The sequence below is a fragment of the Nakaseomyces glabratus genome, chromosome M (genome assembly GCF_010111755.1).
Source record: "Nakaseomyces glabratus chromosome M, complete sequence".
In the NCBI taxonomy this organism is placed as follows: domain Eukaryota; kingdom Fungi; phylum Ascomycota; class Saccharomycetes; order Saccharomycetales; family Saccharomycetaceae; genus Nakaseomyces; species Nakaseomyces glabratus.
Window position 1 is genome coordinate 92699 of NC_088963.1, and position 16933 is coordinate 109631.

The 16933-nt window shown below is 40.1% G+C and overlaps 9 protein-coding genes across 9 annotated transcripts; 4 read left to right on the forward strand and 5 right to left on the reverse strand.

Annotated features, from left to right (window-relative positions):
* Positions 1-67: 67 nt before the first annotated feature.
* Positions 68-756, reverse strand: GMC2 (Gmc2p; the record flags this gene model as incomplete). The annotated part of the gene is made up of 2 exons (XM_449377.2): positions 68-262; positions 379-756. The coding sequence occupies 2 exons, from the start codon at positions 754-756 to the stop codon at positions 68-70; spliced, it is 573 nt and encodes a 190-aa protein (XP_449377.2).
* A 452-nt stretch (positions 757-1208) lies between these two features.
* ECM7 (Ecm7p) lies at positions 1209-2522 on the reverse strand (the record flags this gene model as incomplete). The annotated part of the gene is made up of 1 exon (XM_449378.1): positions 1209-2522. One exon carries the CDS (start codon positions 2520-2522, stop codon positions 1209-1211), a length of 1314 nt encoding a protein of 437 aa, XP_449378.1.
* Positions 2523-3389: 867 nt separating this feature from the next.
* On the forward strand, positions 3390-6656 carry SIR3 (chromatin-silencing protein SIR3; the record flags this gene model as incomplete). The annotated part of the gene is made up of 1 exon (XM_449379.1): positions 3390-6656. The coding sequence occupies one exon, from the start codon at positions 3390-3392 to the stop codon at positions 6654-6656; it is 3267 nt and encodes a 1088-aa protein (XP_449379.1).
* A 1198-nt stretch (positions 6657-7854) lies between these two features.
* Positions 7855-8157, reverse strand: GVI51_M00693 (uncharacterized protein; the record flags this gene model as incomplete). The annotated part of the gene is made up of 1 exon (XM_449380.1): positions 7855-8157. One exon carries the CDS (start codon positions 8155-8157, stop codon positions 7855-7857), a length of 303 nt encoding a protein of 100 aa, XP_449380.1.
* A 210-nt stretch (positions 8158-8367) lies between these two features.
* On the forward strand, positions 8368-9135 carry RPS1A (40S ribosomal protein eS1; the record flags this gene model as incomplete). The annotated part of the gene is made up of 1 exon (XM_449381.1): positions 8368-9135. One exon carries the CDS (start codon positions 8368-8370, stop codon positions 9133-9135), a length of 768 nt encoding a protein of 255 aa, XP_449381.1.
* A 1170-nt stretch (positions 9136-10305) lies between these two features.
* Positions 10306-12291, forward strand: SEC39 (Sec39p; the record flags this gene model as incomplete). Its single annotated transcript, XM_449382.1, has 1 exon — positions 10306-12291. The coding sequence occupies one exon, from the start codon at positions 10306-10308 to the stop codon at positions 12289-12291; it is 1986 nt and encodes a 661-aa protein (XP_449382.1).
* A 234-nt stretch (positions 12292-12525) lies between these two features.
* Positions 12526-13473, reverse strand: MRPL4 (mitochondrial 54S ribosomal protein uL29m; the record flags this gene model as incomplete). Its single annotated transcript, XM_449383.1, has 1 exon — positions 12526-13473. The coding sequence occupies one exon, from the start codon at positions 13471-13473 to the stop codon at positions 12526-12528; it is 948 nt and encodes a 315-aa protein (XP_449383.1).
* A 425-nt stretch (positions 13474-13898) lies between these two features.
* On the forward strand, positions 13899-14156 carry LSM3 (U4/U6-U5 snRNP complex subunit LSM3; the record flags this gene model as incomplete). Its single annotated transcript, XM_002999553.1, has 1 exon — positions 13899-14156. The coding sequence occupies one exon, from the start codon at positions 13899-13901 to the stop codon at positions 14154-14156; it is 258 nt and encodes an 85-aa protein (XP_002999599.1).
* Positions 14157-14403: 247 nt separating this feature from the next.
* On the reverse strand, positions 14404-15699 carry CAR2 (ornithine-oxo-acid transaminase; the record flags this gene model as incomplete). The annotated part of the gene is made up of 1 exon (XM_449384.1): positions 14404-15699. The coding sequence occupies one exon, from the start codon at positions 15697-15699 to the stop codon at positions 14404-14406; it is 1296 nt and encodes a 431-aa protein (XP_449384.1).
* Between the last annotated feature and the right edge of the window lie 1234 nt (positions 15700-16933).

Here is a 16933-nt window from a genome sequence, read left to right on the forward strand (position 1 = left end):
ACAATAAAATTTAAGAAAATGACACATTGATAAATAGCAATAATTTGGGACAATTCAATCTTATTGTCTAACTACCATAAACATTTTCAGTACTTAACCGTTTTAAAGCCCTTTTAATCTCACCAGCAGATCTAACTAGCTCATTTTGCTTGTATTCAAGTTGAGCTTCTTTCAGTTTTGTCCATTTCTCTAACCTACCAATTATGGTAGCACCTTTAAAGGAGTCGAGAAGCACTGCGGAGTCTTGCCACAAATATTGTTTCTAAATTGATTTAAGTTACAGGAAATTATTGTTATCAAGATAATCACTTGAGTTAGTAAAATGAAAAGCATGACTAAACGCTCAGTCGTAGTGTACAAAAAATTAAAAACACATACTCTGTAAAGCTTATCAAGATCTGCCAATAGCTCATCTACAGTAGCTGAATATTGGTCCATAATAGAAGCACCCACTTCATACACAGACTCCCAGTCTAGTCTGTAGACACCATCATTTATCCGACACTTATCACTGTTGCCGCCATTACTTTCTTCAGCTATCTGGCTCATAATTGAGGTGATCTCTGAGATACGACTCAACACATCCCTCTTAAAACACTTATTATCATATGTATCTCTAATACCACTCTTACACCACATCTCAATGGTTTGCTTCAGCATAGGATGGAATTCAACATCTGGGTGCTTCGTGGTAAGGGCGTCTTGTTTTACTATGGTCTCCCCCTCCACTTCTGTGTCTGACTGTTTCGTTCCCATCTTCAGTTACTACTAAATAAACTATTTGCCTTTATTTTGTAGGTGAGACAATCCTAGGATTCCATTAAAATGATGCGATGCAAGATGGCTTTTTCAATGATTTTTTTTGGTGCTTCATTCCGATTGCCGCTAGAAGGCGATAAACAAACGAAAAATACGTATGTTAGGTCTATATTAAATGGCATAGTTAGTGTTTTTTATAAACGGTTAGAATGAGATGTATATGTGTAATATGCTAAAGATTAAATTGTGAATGTTCTTAAATACACTTAGCGAATACTATCTGCTAAGTAGATTCCAAATGCAATAGATAGTAGGGCCTTCTCCCGCAATAAGACTTGCAAACTGTTAAGAGAAAACAACATATGAAATGTAAATGCAACATTTAAAGATTTTCTAACCGGCGCTGTTTTTCATGAACCAAAACTGATGAAAACCGGCATTGAATAATCTCAGAAATGCATAGTAGAGGACGGTTGAATAACTCTTTGTATACTTGAATCACTATCAGTGCTCGACCGTAAAGTGATACTCTGCAATTCAAACTGTTCCTCTGTATCATCGAACTGCTTATTCTTGAAGTTTTTAATTATTCGGCTGCTATCCAATCTGGTCATGTTGTTGTAAGATGTACTTCCATGGATACCCGTGTCTTCAGTATGACTACTAGACAACTTACCTCCAGATCTGCTCGATGCAGAATTTGAGTCCTCACCTGTGATAACATTCTCGTCATCAAAAGGATTTTCATACTGCGACTCTTCTGCTCTATCCAAAAATCCATCCTTCAGATCGCTGGTCCTAGGATCGTAATTCTCAGCGATACACCACTCCAAGCCTGACCACACAAAGCACGATAAACTCACAAAGAATGCCAGCATCCATAAACATGTGAACCATGATGCACCTAGATGGTAAGAGAAACCAAAACTTTGTAGCTCACTTTTGATTCTTGCTTGAACTGTGTAATTCAACCATGCCAGGCTAATAACACTTGTTAGACCACATATGAAGACAGTCAAGCTAAATATAGATAAAGTGTGAACTAAAAATTGTTCCAGGAAGATATTCAGAAATCTTCCCTTGATGTAATAGTACCAAAAAGTGACGCAAAACTTGACCAGCTCTATGACAAAGATAGCATAGAGCAAGTTAGTCACTGTAACTTTCCTCGATCTGAGCGAGTTGATGTATTTCGAGTAACTGGTGGACAACCCCATTCGCGATCCATCCTTTGAGTAAGCGTAATCTAGAATGATCCCAAGACCTAAGTTTGACAGCACTTCACGGTAATCAAAGATGTAGTCAGAGCCAGTATCTATACAATCACACATAGTTGTGGAGTTCTGCACTTGATATAGCCTACCTTTGGAGTCCATCATCTGTTCAGTGGTGAAGGTGCAATCACAACGACCATACAGGGACACGACAATGTATTGGGGTGAGCTACGCACCTGTTGTGCTGTATATTCTGTTAGGATCACCAGTTCTGAGGTAGTTAACCCGACACCGTTATTGATACTGGTCAAACTTGCAGTTTCCATGTTAAGTCTCAGCACATCGAACAAACCTTGGGTGATATCAGCAGAGAAGGCATCTAGCTTCGACATGTACATGCTCTTAGGGAAAGTGAACGGTGCCAGACACACCAGCCCGCTCAGCAGGATAACCATGCCGGACGATATCAGTCGCAGCCACTGCACAAGAATCTCCAAAGAGTTCAAGTTAGTGAAGGGCCGCATAAGCAGCCTCGCAACATGCAGCATCTCTGTCTAAATATGTAACACACCTGTGTATATGCGTATATCTGGCGTTAATGGGGATCAGAACACCCCAGGATCGATACTCGCAGTAGTGGGCTCATATCTTTTTATATTTTCGTGCCTGGCTCATCGCTTGCAAATCCCAGCGATAAGAGACAAAGGCTTATCAGGATTCCGGAGTCATCTCCTATAATTGAGGATGCGGAAATCAAATCTTATCACGCACTAGCAAGTGAATCAAGAATATATAAACGAAGACTCCTCCAAAAATACGTATGTTTATATACCTTATCGATTGAGTAAATACGAGATCAATATCGCTGACAAGGCCGTGGCCACGGCCTTGTCAGCGATAATTGTATGGTAAAGATTGGCAATTCGGAGTATAAGAACACCAATGTGGAACCATCTGGCCAGCTACAGAATAGCCATAAGGGTACATATAACCGGCAATGGGCGTCCTATGGCCATCAACACAGAGGTGAACTAGCTTGGCTTATCCGAATTGCCTCCGCACTCTATTTTTATCGATTTTTCAAGCAATTTCTTGTTTGGTAAGGTCACTTTTTAACTGAAAATTTTCAGAAATTTTTTGCGCAACAAGAAATTTGATTGCAGCCCATCATTGAAACCGATCAATTGTTGACGTGTACTAGGGGACTGCGTGGTAATTGGAGCCCATAAAGCACAGGTGTAGACGGGGACCATCGGCGGCGCATTGATCTTATCAATTGCTCGATATAGGGAGACAGGCCTGCAAATTAGGAATTTGATTGGATCAATTGACCTGGAAAGAGGACAAAAGTTGGTGCTCACGATTTATTTTGTGAAATTGGGGCAATCTGGGAAGGTTTCGGATTAAGTAAGAGGATGGCTGAGCTTATAAAAGACCTGGAAGGATGGCAGATAATCATCAAGGACCAGGATGGTAATGTCATGGACGAGCGCGACCGGAAAGTACGGAGGAAGAGAAATGTCTCGACTGATCTGTTTATATTCCGGGAGAAAGACGCACTTACTTTTGGCCGTGGTCAAAATGTGGTTGTGCATGACGAAGTATCTGACTCATACGCGGTCTACTTGATCCACGAAATACGCCAGAACACCTTGAACCATGCGCTGGAGATACTGTGTTTCACATATTTGAGATGGTTTGAATTAGAACCACGTGACTACTACAAGGAGTTCAAGCCCGAGTATCTGTCCATGACCAACCAGCAAATTACAGAGAAGTTCCTGGAGGAGATCGATCGCGATGAGATATATCTAACTGCTGAAATTACGCCGATATGGCTCAAGGATTTCATAGATATTGCCGAAGTTTACAACGCAAAGAAATGGGCGCAGGTAAGACAATCAGTTAACAAAGAGAGAAACTTCTTAGTCAGATATGTGTGCGAACCCGTAGCAGAGAATTTTGTCCCTGTAGACATAGATAACATTATGGATCAGATGAGAAAGCGGTCTGCTCGCGATTTTGAGACAATGCTGAAGAATTTAACAGTCAACGGATTCGTCCATAGCTCGAGTAAGAAAAGGCAAAAAATTAAGGCTGAGGATACCGACAATACTGTAACTAAGAAGAATCTACTACATAATCAAAAACAAAAGGAACCTGAATCACATGAGCTGAAATATCAGAAAGTACAACTAGAAGATAGTCCCCAACCTCATCACAAGAAACCGCAATCAAGAATCGATGATCATTACAGCGTTGTGAGTGATATGCCTCATGGCCGTATAGTCAACACTGGCGTCAAGCCAACTACAAAAAAGTCAAGCACGTCTAGTCAAACACAAACTGATCACACTCAAAAGAGGAAACTTCAGTCTGACGGAGGCAAATCGGGGCCCAGTAATATGAAGTCAACAGTGGGCAATGGTAGTTCAAATGATAATATTCAAAAAAAACGTAAAACAGAGGACTCTAGTAAGACACCAAGTAATTTACACACGACCATGACTGGTGTATCTAGAAGTACTGGCGTTACTTCTGATGCTGGTAAAGTGGTAGATAAGGAAATCATAAAAAATCCAACATCAGTACCTTCACAAGGAGGTAATAGAACCAAAGGGAATGATATGAGTAAGAAGGAACCCTACTCAAAGGCAATAGCTGCAGCAAATCAACTTAAAGCAGGCAGGACCAATCAGAAATCAAATCAGACAGCTAAAAAACCTTCTACAACATCTAGCAATGAAAGAGAAGAGAAAATACCTGCTTACTTATCAGGCCGCTTTCAACCGTCAGAGGTCATTGACTCTGTCCAAAGTGGCACCCTCAATGATTTAATGACCCAAGTGAGAAAGAGAGGTGGTGTTTCAGAAGCCTTAAAATACAAAGCTAAAAACCATGTCGATGGAACTGGCCAGGATTTATATGCCACGGCAAAGTCATTTACATCCAACCTTCGTAGAACTTTACTAGGTTCCGAGAACTCAGCTCAATCTCAACAACAAAATGCCAGCGATATAGAAAAAAGAAAACCATATAATGTAATCGATGATTTCAAGAATAATAGTTCGGCAAAAATACTCGAACATGTTAAAAGAGGTAATACAGTATCCGAGCTTCTATGCCACCAACCTATTGACAAAACACCTGAGAAATCAAATGATGAAAAGTTGAAGCCTTTACTTACTGCCTTATCTGATCTTACAACAAACAAACAATTTGTGCAATTACGCAATATTGTAGGTTTGACTGCTCAATCAAAGAACAGTGGTAGTATCTTTGAGAAATTACGGAAATGTACCACTAGTGAATCCCTAATTCAATGTATGTCAGACTCTATCACATCTGACATCATTCTGTCTATGAGAAATAAGGAGTTTGTGACCATTTATGGTTCTCTTTTTAATGCTATTATAAATGGTAGAAACAAATCATTATATCTAACTGGTGACGATGAATACACGATCAAATATGTTTTCAATAAAGTTGCACATGAACTATTACTATCTGCAACCTTTGAAGAAATTCCTCAATTTAAACTCGCCTCTGTCCCATCCTCATATGATAATTTCTATCAGGGACTATGGCAGAATATCTCCGGCGATATTCTGTCAGATACCGAAGCAGCTATCGCATTAGATTCATACTTTTCTGTCATGCAGCCGGTACAGAGATTTCCTATTTTGATATATATCGAAAACATGGATGAGTTTTTCAATAACAGTGAGACAATATACAAAGACCTTATCAACTGGTTTTTAAACCCACTCAGTAAGATTACACTAATTTGTAACGGCACAGTGGTAAATAATGAAATTGGAAACCCACTCAAGGACATATTTTTACATGTGAACTTTCCCTCTGTATCCGAGGAGCAAGATTGTAGTGTAGCTAACATTTCGAAGGTGATAAACCAGATAAACTCCTCTTATTTTTATTTTAATGCAGATTTACAAGCAGCAACATTTTGCGAGTTTTACAAGCACTACACCAAGAATTGGCAGAAGATTAACTTTCGCATTAACGAACCTGAAGTTGGAATTTCCGTAAAAAACATACAGAATGCGCTTACATTGAAGGGTTTTGATTCCATCATCAATGTACACAAGCATATCTATCAATGTTTGAGAAATGTGGTAAACAGATATATTGACAGCACGGCAAAGAAAACCACAGTAGATATCCAAGCCAACCAACTGTCAGTCTCTGCAGGCTCAGCAAATACCCACTATGACTTGATGGAACCACTATATGGCCGTATTATGTCTAGTCTCGCGGAATTAACTTTTGTCGATAAGTTAGTATTGTTCTGTACTGTGTTATGCAGGCTAAGAAAATCCAGTGTCGAGAAAATTGACCTTAACGAGGTTTACAATGTAATCGTTGATGTGCTGCACCATAACTGCGATAACTCTCCAATGATCTCAAACCTATTACTGACATACTCAACGATCAAAAACCGTAACGATAAGGGGTCTGCCATCAAACTGTTCCTAAGCAGCCTGATGTGGCTGGACGTCTTCACCCGCCTGTATCGTACAGGCTTTGTAACATTACACGTTGACCAAGAGGACCGCAACCAAATAAAAGTCGCGCTTGCAGGGTTTGAAGTCGACAGTATTCTAGCCGAGTTGAAGCGCGACAGCTCGATGAGCTGGATCCAATCGTGTCTCACCGAATAGAAAAGCTTTCATCTTCTTTTCTTGATTCTCCTCTACTAATACATTTTTTCAATTTTGTTTTGCTAATAACTCTAATATATAGTAATAAAAAAAAAATAACTACATCATTGACAAGTCTCATCTCCTCTTATACCGTAGTTAGTTTATAATGCATGTGTCAATACAACCTCACGCACCCAACATCACCGCTGTTCCCACATATGGCGCCAATACCCAGCTATAATACAACTTATGTATGGTAAAGATCATCGCCATTACCACAGAATGGACGTCCCGCGGTTACCGACACGCCTCTTTGACACTCAAAAATGACGTCATTGGCAAGCTGTATTTCCGCGTCCATTATGTCAGCCTCCCCCCCCCATGTCCACCCAGCTGAAATCCAAGAGGCTATACACCAATCCAGTGGAGGAGCTTCTGCTGCGCGTGGTGTATCTGGAAGCAGGATGTTTGTCTTGACACCACAAGTATATGTGCACTTTAGTGATGGAGCCGTCTTTACCTGATCGGGTAAGTAAGTTCAGGGTGGAAAGTTGGGAAGGTCAATGGTAGTGTGTGGGGGGATGGGAGACAATATGTAAAAGTATGTTTACACGAATAGATACACTGTTAACCATGCGGCTCTAATACGTATGTAGGGATTTCCACTCTGCAGTTGTTCTGAAAGCAAATTTTCCTCTAAAAAACAATCATGTGATGCAACGTCACAGATGTTCAAGTTAGAAGTGGAAACAAAAAATGACTTTTTTGTGACTGGTACACCCAAACACCAGCTTCCTACTTTAAAATTTTTCCAGCTGGTTGTTTTCCAGAATTGCATTCCTCTTTGTTATACCTGTGGGAGTGGGACCTGTCCCTTCCGCGGTGACTGGGTGTCAGTTCCCACACCGCGGCGAGCGTACTCTACCTCCGTGCAGCTCGCTAGTTTGTCACTAGGCATTGGGCATTGGGCTAATGACAGGAACGGGAAGTGCACCCACACAGCATCATTCAGAGAAGACCACTTTGAATGGGATTCTGGCGAGCTGCCTGGCGTGAGCTGCCACCAGGCTACCTTGCCGAATCACTTTCGCCTGCCTGTAGCACCCTGGCTCTGTAGGCTAGGCAGCAACTAGAGCCCCTAGGCAGCATTGGCAACTCTAACCTTCCAATACAGGGAGCCAGGCTAGAGCGGGGGTCCCCTGGAGGAGATTGTACGCTACTGGAGCCTAACCTTGGATCCTGGACTTAGCTTAGGCTGTGGCCAGGCTGAGGTTAGGCTGAGGTTAGGCTCAAACCTAGGCATGGTCTTGGGCTCGGAGGGCAGGGGGCCCCATCTATGATCCTGTGGTAGCCACTGGCTGCAATGGCCATCCCAGGAAGGTAACGATCCAGGGTTGCCAGAGGATCGTCGCGGGCCAACACTGCCACAAGCCGTAAGATTCTGGAAAATTGTGCATCGCAACTGCGAAAGACAGTGGAAAAACCTTTTGCGACACAGAGCGAAGGCTTGGGAACTCATACGCTGGTGCAGTGCAGAGGATTGCCAAATTTACTTGCGTTAGGCAGGAATTGAGTGTGAACTTGTGTAACTTTGTTCAAATGGGTATTATCTTTATATCTTTTCTTGGTTCAGAGTTTTAAAACATATATATTATTTAGTGGCGGTTTGTATAATATAGTCGAAGAATACCAGACAACTCTATTAGAACTGAAAGTACTGTAACCAACCATGGCTGTCGGTAAGAATAAGAGACTATCCAAGGGTAAGAAAGGTCTAAAGAAGAAGGTCGTTGACCCATTCACCAGAAAGGAATGGTACGATATTAAGGCCCCATCCACTTTCGAGAACAGAAACGTCGGTAAGACTTTGGTTAACAAGTCCACTGGTTTGAAGTCTGCTTCCGATGCCTTGAAGGGTAGAGTTGTTGAAGTTTGTCTTGCTGATTTGCAAGGTTCCGAAGACCACTCTTTCAGAAAGGTTAAGTTGAGAGTTGACGACGTCCAAGGTAAGAACTTGTTGACCAACTTCCACGGTATGGACTTCACTGCTGACAAGTTGAGATCCATGGTCAGAAAGTGGCAAACTTTGATTGAAGCCAATGTCACCGTTAAGACCTCCGATGAATACATCATCAGAGTCTTTGCCATTGCCTTCACCAGAAAGCAATCCAACCAAGTCAAGAGAACCGCTTACGCTCAATCCTCCCACATCAGAGCTATCAGAAAGGTTATCTCTGACATCTTGACCAGAGAAGTCTCTAACTCTACTTTGGCTCAATTCACTTCCAAGTTGATCCCAGAAGTTATCAACAAGGAAATTGAAAACGCTACCAAGGACATCTTCCCATTGCAAAACGTCCACATCAGAAAGGTCAAGCTATTGAAGCAACCAAAGTTCGACTTGGGTTCTTTGATGGCCTTGCACGGTGAAGGTTCCGCCGAAGAAAAGGGTAAGAAGGTCTCTGGTTTCAAGGACGAAGTCTTGGAAACTGTGTAAATTATCTAATAATCACAAACACGAAATAAGCACAATAAAAAATATTAATATTATATCATACTTTTTCATTATACAATCAACTCTCTCACATGCTCCCTCCTCTCAAACTTCTTATTTTTTTTTTTGAAACTTTTTTGGATTGATTGGATTATATCGCCAAAACCTTGATTCAACGTGAATTCATACACTCAGGATTATTTTCAGGTTATGTGCTGATTTGGTATTATGATATACAAAATGCAAGATTGAATGTGGACTATAGAATACCTTAGGGAGATACTATAAAGGGAAATTAGTTCTATCAAAAGGATCGCTCTAACTCTACAGCTGGTGCACTGAACTTCAACTCCATTTCTCACTATTTCTAGTAACTTCATACAGAATGTCTACAGAGGAAAGAAAAGTTAATAACTGCTAATTTTTTTAGTGTCTGCTTGTTAAATTTTTGTATGATTTTTTATGAAATCCCAATTTTTTTGTTTTAGTTTTTATCATTATTTTATTCTGCATTTTATTATCAATACCAATACCAGTTCATATTATTATTTTCTGATACATAAGTTGTTTGAATAAATCGTTTCCTCCAGGGCTTGATCCTTCAAACAGCTACCGAACATATATATACGCATACCCTATACCTCTTTAAATATAAAAGATAGTCTGCTTACAGTGTATTAACCGCATTATTGATTTTGCCATACGTTACACCAAGATATATCTCACTAAGGTTACTACCATCTACTAATCAATAAGCGTAGCGGCAGGTATTAGTGTAATCAATGTGTAATTCCTTGTATCTGTGTACTGTGAGTAGAGATCATGTGACCAAACTTCAAGGGTGTGTATTCTGCATTCATCTGGATAATTTTCCAAATTTTTCAAGGACATCAGTACAATCGCTGCGAGAGTTTCTTAGTAAATGTGCCTTAGGAAATGTGTCGATCCGTAGCAATTTCGCTAATGTCGTAATTTCAACAGAATAATACGAAATACAGCAATAGCATCTGATCCTTCGAGCACTGTATTCTATCAGGTTTGACGCCTTTACTATATTCCCATAGAGCTATTTAATAGAGTAATAGCCACTACTAGCTTTTTTGGTCATAAAATAGAGAGAGTAGCTCATAAAACTCATTCTAACCCTCAGTGTGAATTGAGTAGGGAAGAAGAATGATAGAAAAGAAGTTGGCGATTCTCGCCTCTGTATACTGCTCTAAAGCAGATATCAAGCAGCTGAAACGCATTATTCCTTATTTCAAGAATCAGAAAGCACTCATATTCCAGTTTGTTCAAGCTCTATGGCCGGAGTTGCAAGATCCTTTAGATCTTAAGTTTTTATTTGATGTCGATACTTTTAATGGTGACGAGGACCACGCAGCAAACAGTTTAAATGATATTCTAGTACAATGCTTGGAACAAGACTCCTCGTTGATTCCACTAGTGGAAACAAACCCTGATGTAGTGCTAGAAAGGTACGATCAATTGATTAAATATGTTACAAGGGACTCACAAATTGACTTCAACATTCCACCTTCCCATTCTTCATGGATAAAGAACAGAATTATTCATTGTAATAACTATGACAAGAATCTGATCCTCTATTATCAACCACTATGGTCACAATTAGAGCTAACATCAGAGTTCAATGAATGGGTGAACGGTGTATTATTACCATTGAACAATATCCCAGCTAATAATAGAATTCATATTGAGGAGCTCATAAAAATGGACTCAGCGAAACGCATAACGTTCCTTTTGGGTTGTATGCCAAGTTCTACATCTGATTTAGGGTTTTTTTCAAATATTTTCCTACCAATGTTAAGGTACTATAAAGAAACCGATCTTGATTATTACACGAGTCATTACGTCAATCCACAAACATACAAACTGGAAAACAACAATGAAATAACAATTCTCTCAAAAATCTATGAAATATCTGGCTCTGTAGAGGTGGGAGCAAAGGTACTTGGCATTCTTTATGAAAATGGTCAAAACTATTTCAAAAGTCACCCAAATAAATTCACTGATTCCGAGTTGAGAGTTTTATTGACCAAAATTGGAACCGAAGATTCTAGTTTACACCTTAAACTGCTTGATCTTATCAGAGATATCGATGATCTGGAACATTTCAACAGCTTCAAAACACTATTTGATATTCAAGAAGGTACAGAGGCTCAACAATATGACTTATTCACAATATATTCTAGGTCTTTTAGAATAGATAATATATCTGAATTAGAAAAGGACTTCTTATTCAACAAGTTGTCACTTAGACAAAAACTTGAAATAATAATAGAGTCGCTCATAGAAAAGAACAATTTATCGGAAGTGAAGAAGCTGTTAGATGAAGATCCAACGCCCGAAAATAACGAGTTGCTAATCAAAAATTTCTGGAAGTTCTTTTATAGATCTGAAAACATCCATGATGAGGCATTTAAGATTGCAGAAACGATACTGTCCATGATCCCCTCTAATTTTAATGGATCTGCAAAACGCCATCAATTAGAATACCTACTTAAGAATTCAAGGGACCTGTCTCAACATTCGATCAACTTACATCCACATGGTTTCAAACCAAACTATTTATTGAATTATAAAGATGAACCAATGGCTATAATATCCAATCTTTTAGAATTAAACCCAAAACTTTACAAGATGACAGATAAAACACAGGATATTTTGTCAAACCTTAATAGTTGTTTTGACAAGAAGACCACTGAAGTTGCTAAGTCGAAGTTGTTGGCTTTGCATATCGATCATGCCTTGGTTAACAGAGATTTCATGTTTGCTTATCAACTATGTAAAGAGTGGTTTGCTATCTGCAAAGATGCTGGAAATGATGAAGGTATTGGAAAACAATGGCTGACTATATTCCAGGTTGGAAAATTTATTGATCCTGAGTGGCCTGATAATGAAGCACCAACTGAAATACTCATTCTTCAAATGGAAATTTTGAGCGAACTCCTCCAATATTCTCCGATTGATCAAATAGAAATTATAGCAACACAATGGAGTGCTCTAGAGGTCGAACTAAGTATAAGGGATCTCTCAACTGATACCTCAATATCGAATGATTCAAATTCATTACAATTTATACAAAACAGTTTGAATGAGGTTTCGCATACCATGGCAGCATTTTTGGGCAGAAACAGATAAGTAGAAAATAGATATTAAATAATACTATCGAAGTCCGTTGGCCTTTCCCAGTTGTAATCGAACTTTAAGCCTCATAATAGACATCCTTCATATGATGACGTATTTTGTTTAATTTGCGAGCTACCTTATTATTTACATGTTAAAGAATTTATATATAACTAGATAAAATCCATAAGCACAACTTAAGTACAGTGCCATGCTCTAGTTTATTCACGCTATTTACTTTAAAACTTCTCAGACAGTTGTAGCACTGACCAACCTCTTCAAATATCCTCTTACTGTTGGTAATTCGTCAAATCTCGAGACTCCATTTTCTCCTTGCCTTAATTCTTTGATTGCATCACATGCCTCTTCAACAGCCTTCAAGTTGTTATCCGCTGTAAATACCACGAAAGCCTCTCCAACGTCATTGATCTGACCATCACTTTCTTCCAAAATGGCATTGATTGAGTCGTTACGAGATTGGAATCTCTGAAGTTTCAACGTTGCAACAAGTTTCAAACCGTCGACAAACTTTCTATCCACTACATTATCTTCAATGACCTCATGAATTCCAAATAGAGCCTCCTGGAATCTTGTCAGCATTTCAAATGCTTGTTCATCTTCACTTGAGTCAAGTTCAAGAAACTCTTTCTTGAAATCATCCACTAAATTATCCTGTAATTCCTTGTTTTGAGCAAAAGTCTCTCTCGCTCTTTTGAAAGCCCAATCCCTTTCACTCAGAACGTGTCTGATTCTCCACATTGTAGTTCTAATCTTTTCACTTATGTCTTCATAGTCATTTCTATTGTTCTTGGCAGCGTTCTTCAGCAAGTGATTTTCCCTAGCCAAAATATTCCTTTCTTTCAAACAGGTATACCAAAGTGAATGTAAATCCTCAAATGACTTCCTTCTTAACTCGGGAATACTCCAGGCACGCGAAGTTGTGTCTAGGTCCTCCGGACGTCTCATAAACTTCTTATCTGAAAAGAACTGCCACAGCGGATGGTCATCTGGTACCACAATATTCTTCGTAGACGGAGGGATAGGTGGTTGAATGCGTAACTCATTAGAGTGGTGTGTTTGCTGAGTGGGCAACCTGATCTGCTCTTTTGCCCTCGTCTCAGTATTCTTCGGCTTGGGCTTCGTGTACCTCGTCCGCGCCAGCTGCACGCACCCAGAATGGAACTGCCGTCTCAACATCTTCCAGTATAGCTCTTCTTTTCAGTGCTTACTATGCAAATGACTACCAATATGGCCTTTCAACCTGCTTTACAATTTGTCTTATAGTTGCTCTTATGCTTGTGATTCTGTTTTCTTGGAAGGGAGATTGAGCTTTTTTTTCCAAGTACTGAGCTTATGGCTCTGGACGAAGGCCCAAGCTCAGAAGGACCAAAAATTTTGGCAAAAAGCCTTCTCGGAAAGTAGGATTATAACAGTTGGAATTGTAATTTAAGTTGAACTACTGCTACAATAAAGGGAAGTGAGCCTTCATCGTGTTATACTGGGTATACATTTGTAATATAAGCGAGTAACGTGAATCGAGTCGTTTTTTCCGCATAGAAATTGAGTCGGATTTCAGTGTTTTTTTTGCATTATTTGTTGTGGTTTTGAAATACAGATAAGAGATGTCTTTGAGCACACCGTTGGATCTTTTGAAGCTCAATTTAGATGAGAGAGTGTATGTGAAGCTGCGTGGTGCCCGTGCTATGGAGGGTGTGCTGCAGGCGTTTGACTCGCATTGCAATATTGTGCTGAGCGATGCAGTAGAGACCATATATGAGCTAGTGGACGGTGAATTGAAGAGTCAAGAGCGGGCCTCTGAGATGATATTTGTAAGAGGTGATTCTGTAACTCTAATAACAGCAGTTTCCGAAGAAGAATAAACAGAAACGTTAAAATATGAGAAACTAACCATAATAAAAACAATATGCATTATAACAAATACTCTTACGTACAAGTCATCGCCAGTCACCACCTAATGATTATCCAATAGACTAAACCCATTCGGAATGTGTATATATAGATTGGAACAAATAAAAACTAATAAAAAAATAAAATACAAGTGTAATAGAAAGTAATATTTTCAGAATTTTGCCCTATATATAAATAATAAGATCAGCCAGCCCCTCGCTAATGACCGCTAATTGGAGCACTTGGTAGTTCTACCAATGCTTCTTTCATAGCTTGAACACCCTTCAACAAGTCCTCCTCTGAGATGACCAATGGTGGAGCCAATCTAATTATGTGGTCGTGCGTTGGCTTGGCTAGGACACCTTTGTCTTTCATTAATAGACATAGGTCCCATGCTGTACGGCCTTGGGCCTTTTGTGAGTCAATGACAATGGCAGTTAGTAAACCTACACCTCTTACTTCGGAAATCATACCGTCTGACTGTGCTTGAAGTTTACGTAGTTCATCTTGTAGTAGATCTCCGAGTTTTTGAGCTCTCTCAACCAATTTCTCTTCCTTGATGACATCAAGAGCGGCAATTGCAACTCTTGAGGCCATTGGGTTACCACCAAAAGTGGAACCATGGGAGCCCGGTGTAAAGCAGGACATGATTTCACGAGATGACAGCACACAAGACACTGGCAAAACACCACCAGAAATGGCTTTACCCAACAGAACTACATCAGGTTTTACACCTTCAGTATGCTCAAAACATAGCAACTTACCAGTTCTACCGATACCAGTTTGAATTTCATCACAGATGAAAAGAGAGTTGTATTTTTTACACAAGTTTTGGACATCCAATAGGTAGCCCTTTGGTGGCACAACAATACCAGCTTCACCTTGAATAGGTTCAAGGATCACTGCGGCAATCTTGTCACCATGAGACTCAAAAGCCTGTTCCAAGTCCTCGATATGGCCATATCTAATTGCCTGTCCCTTTGATGGGTTCTTGGCAGTTGTGTTTGTCAAAAATGGACCAAAGTGCTTTCTGGAGTCTTCCTCATCAGTAGACAAAGAGATTGCACCAAATGTTCTACCATGGAAGTTACCTTGCGCACCAAGAACAATGGCCTCGTTGTCTGGAATCTTCTTGACTTCGTAACCCCACCTTCTTGCCAATTTCAAAGCGGTTTCTACAGCTTCAGCACCAGTGTTCATTGGCAACACCATCTCATAGCCGAAATATTCAGTTACGTACTTTGCGAAAACGGCAAACACATCGTTGGAGAACGCTCTAGATGACAGAGTTAGAGTCGATGCTTGGTCGACTAGTGCCTTGACGATCTTTGGGTGACAATGACCTTGGTTCACAGCAGAGTAAGCACTCAGAAAATCCAAGTACTCCTTCCCCTCAGGGTCCCAAACGTGAGCACCAGACGCCTTGTGGAACACCACAGGCAGAGGGTGGTAGTTGTGCGCAGAGTATTTCTGTTCTAGTTCAACAGTTTCCTTGGAGCTAATGTTAAAGTTCATTATGTGGTTCGTCGCTATCGTTGTAGTCTTGCAGTAGTGTACGGTGAAAAAGTTCAAGGACTAATTTTGGGAAGTTTTAAGTACCACTTGGACCGAGTTTATATACTTTTTATTTTTTGTATTTTAAGAATCGTTGACAAGATAAAGAGAAAAGTTTTTCTCCTAGTTAAAAGATAAATCCCCAACTTTCACAAATAATTTTTTTTTCTCTCCTCTTTGTGGCATCTTCTCTGCCCCACTTCTCTTCTTTCCTTTAGCAAATCACTAACGCTTATTACTTCCTTTAACTTTAACCTTCAAAGGGTCTAATTTTAAAGGAAATCCTTTCTGAAAAAAATATATTTTTCTTCAAGATGCGATGAGTGAAAGACAATGGGGGAAGGGGTGGGATGACCAGAGATGAGGGGGGGGAGATGGGGGGGATTATTGCATACGCAGTGCAAAAACTACCGGGACATCGATGTATATCCAATATAGATCACATATATATTGGTATATACATGACAATTGGGGCGGTTTTTCCAAGTTGATTTGCCATTGCCAGCTTTAATTAACGCTGCATTGTAGCACAGTCCAGTTCTCCGCTATGACGAATGATTCGTCTTGTCAGTGCGTTCCACTTATCAGCTAGTGCGCCTTACCTGATCTGGAAGTTGCTGATCTTATCGCTTGCTATCAGTCCCAAAACGGCTTATCAGCATCTGCCAAAAAACAGGGTTGGGCGACTCCCCTGCAGAGGTTTCTTCACGCTGCCAATCTTACAAGGAATTGTAGCTGCATCCACACACACACACACACACACACACACACACAGAGACACACCGGGGGAACTCGGGAGGGAAACAGTGAACGTTATCTCCGCAGAGATTGGTTCTGTTGAGTGATATGAATATAGCTATGTACGTTATACATCTATACGAAATTTATGTATGAAAGAATACAATATGTTGTACGTAGATTATGATACATGCCCCCATGTCTCGGCAATTGTACGTGGGTTTCTCTGTAACTCGTTCATTAGCAGCCGAGAAAGATCAGAGTACGGGTGTCTGTGTGTGGCTTGAAAGAGACGGAGAGGGGCATGGAGGGGTGTAGGAAGGGAAGGGATGGAGAGTGGTCACAAGCACAAGCACAAGCACAAGCCACAAGTCACAAGTCACAGCAGAAAATTTTTTACGGAGATTGCTACCATGATCACTGGATGTCACTAATATATAAGAAACTGTGAAGACGG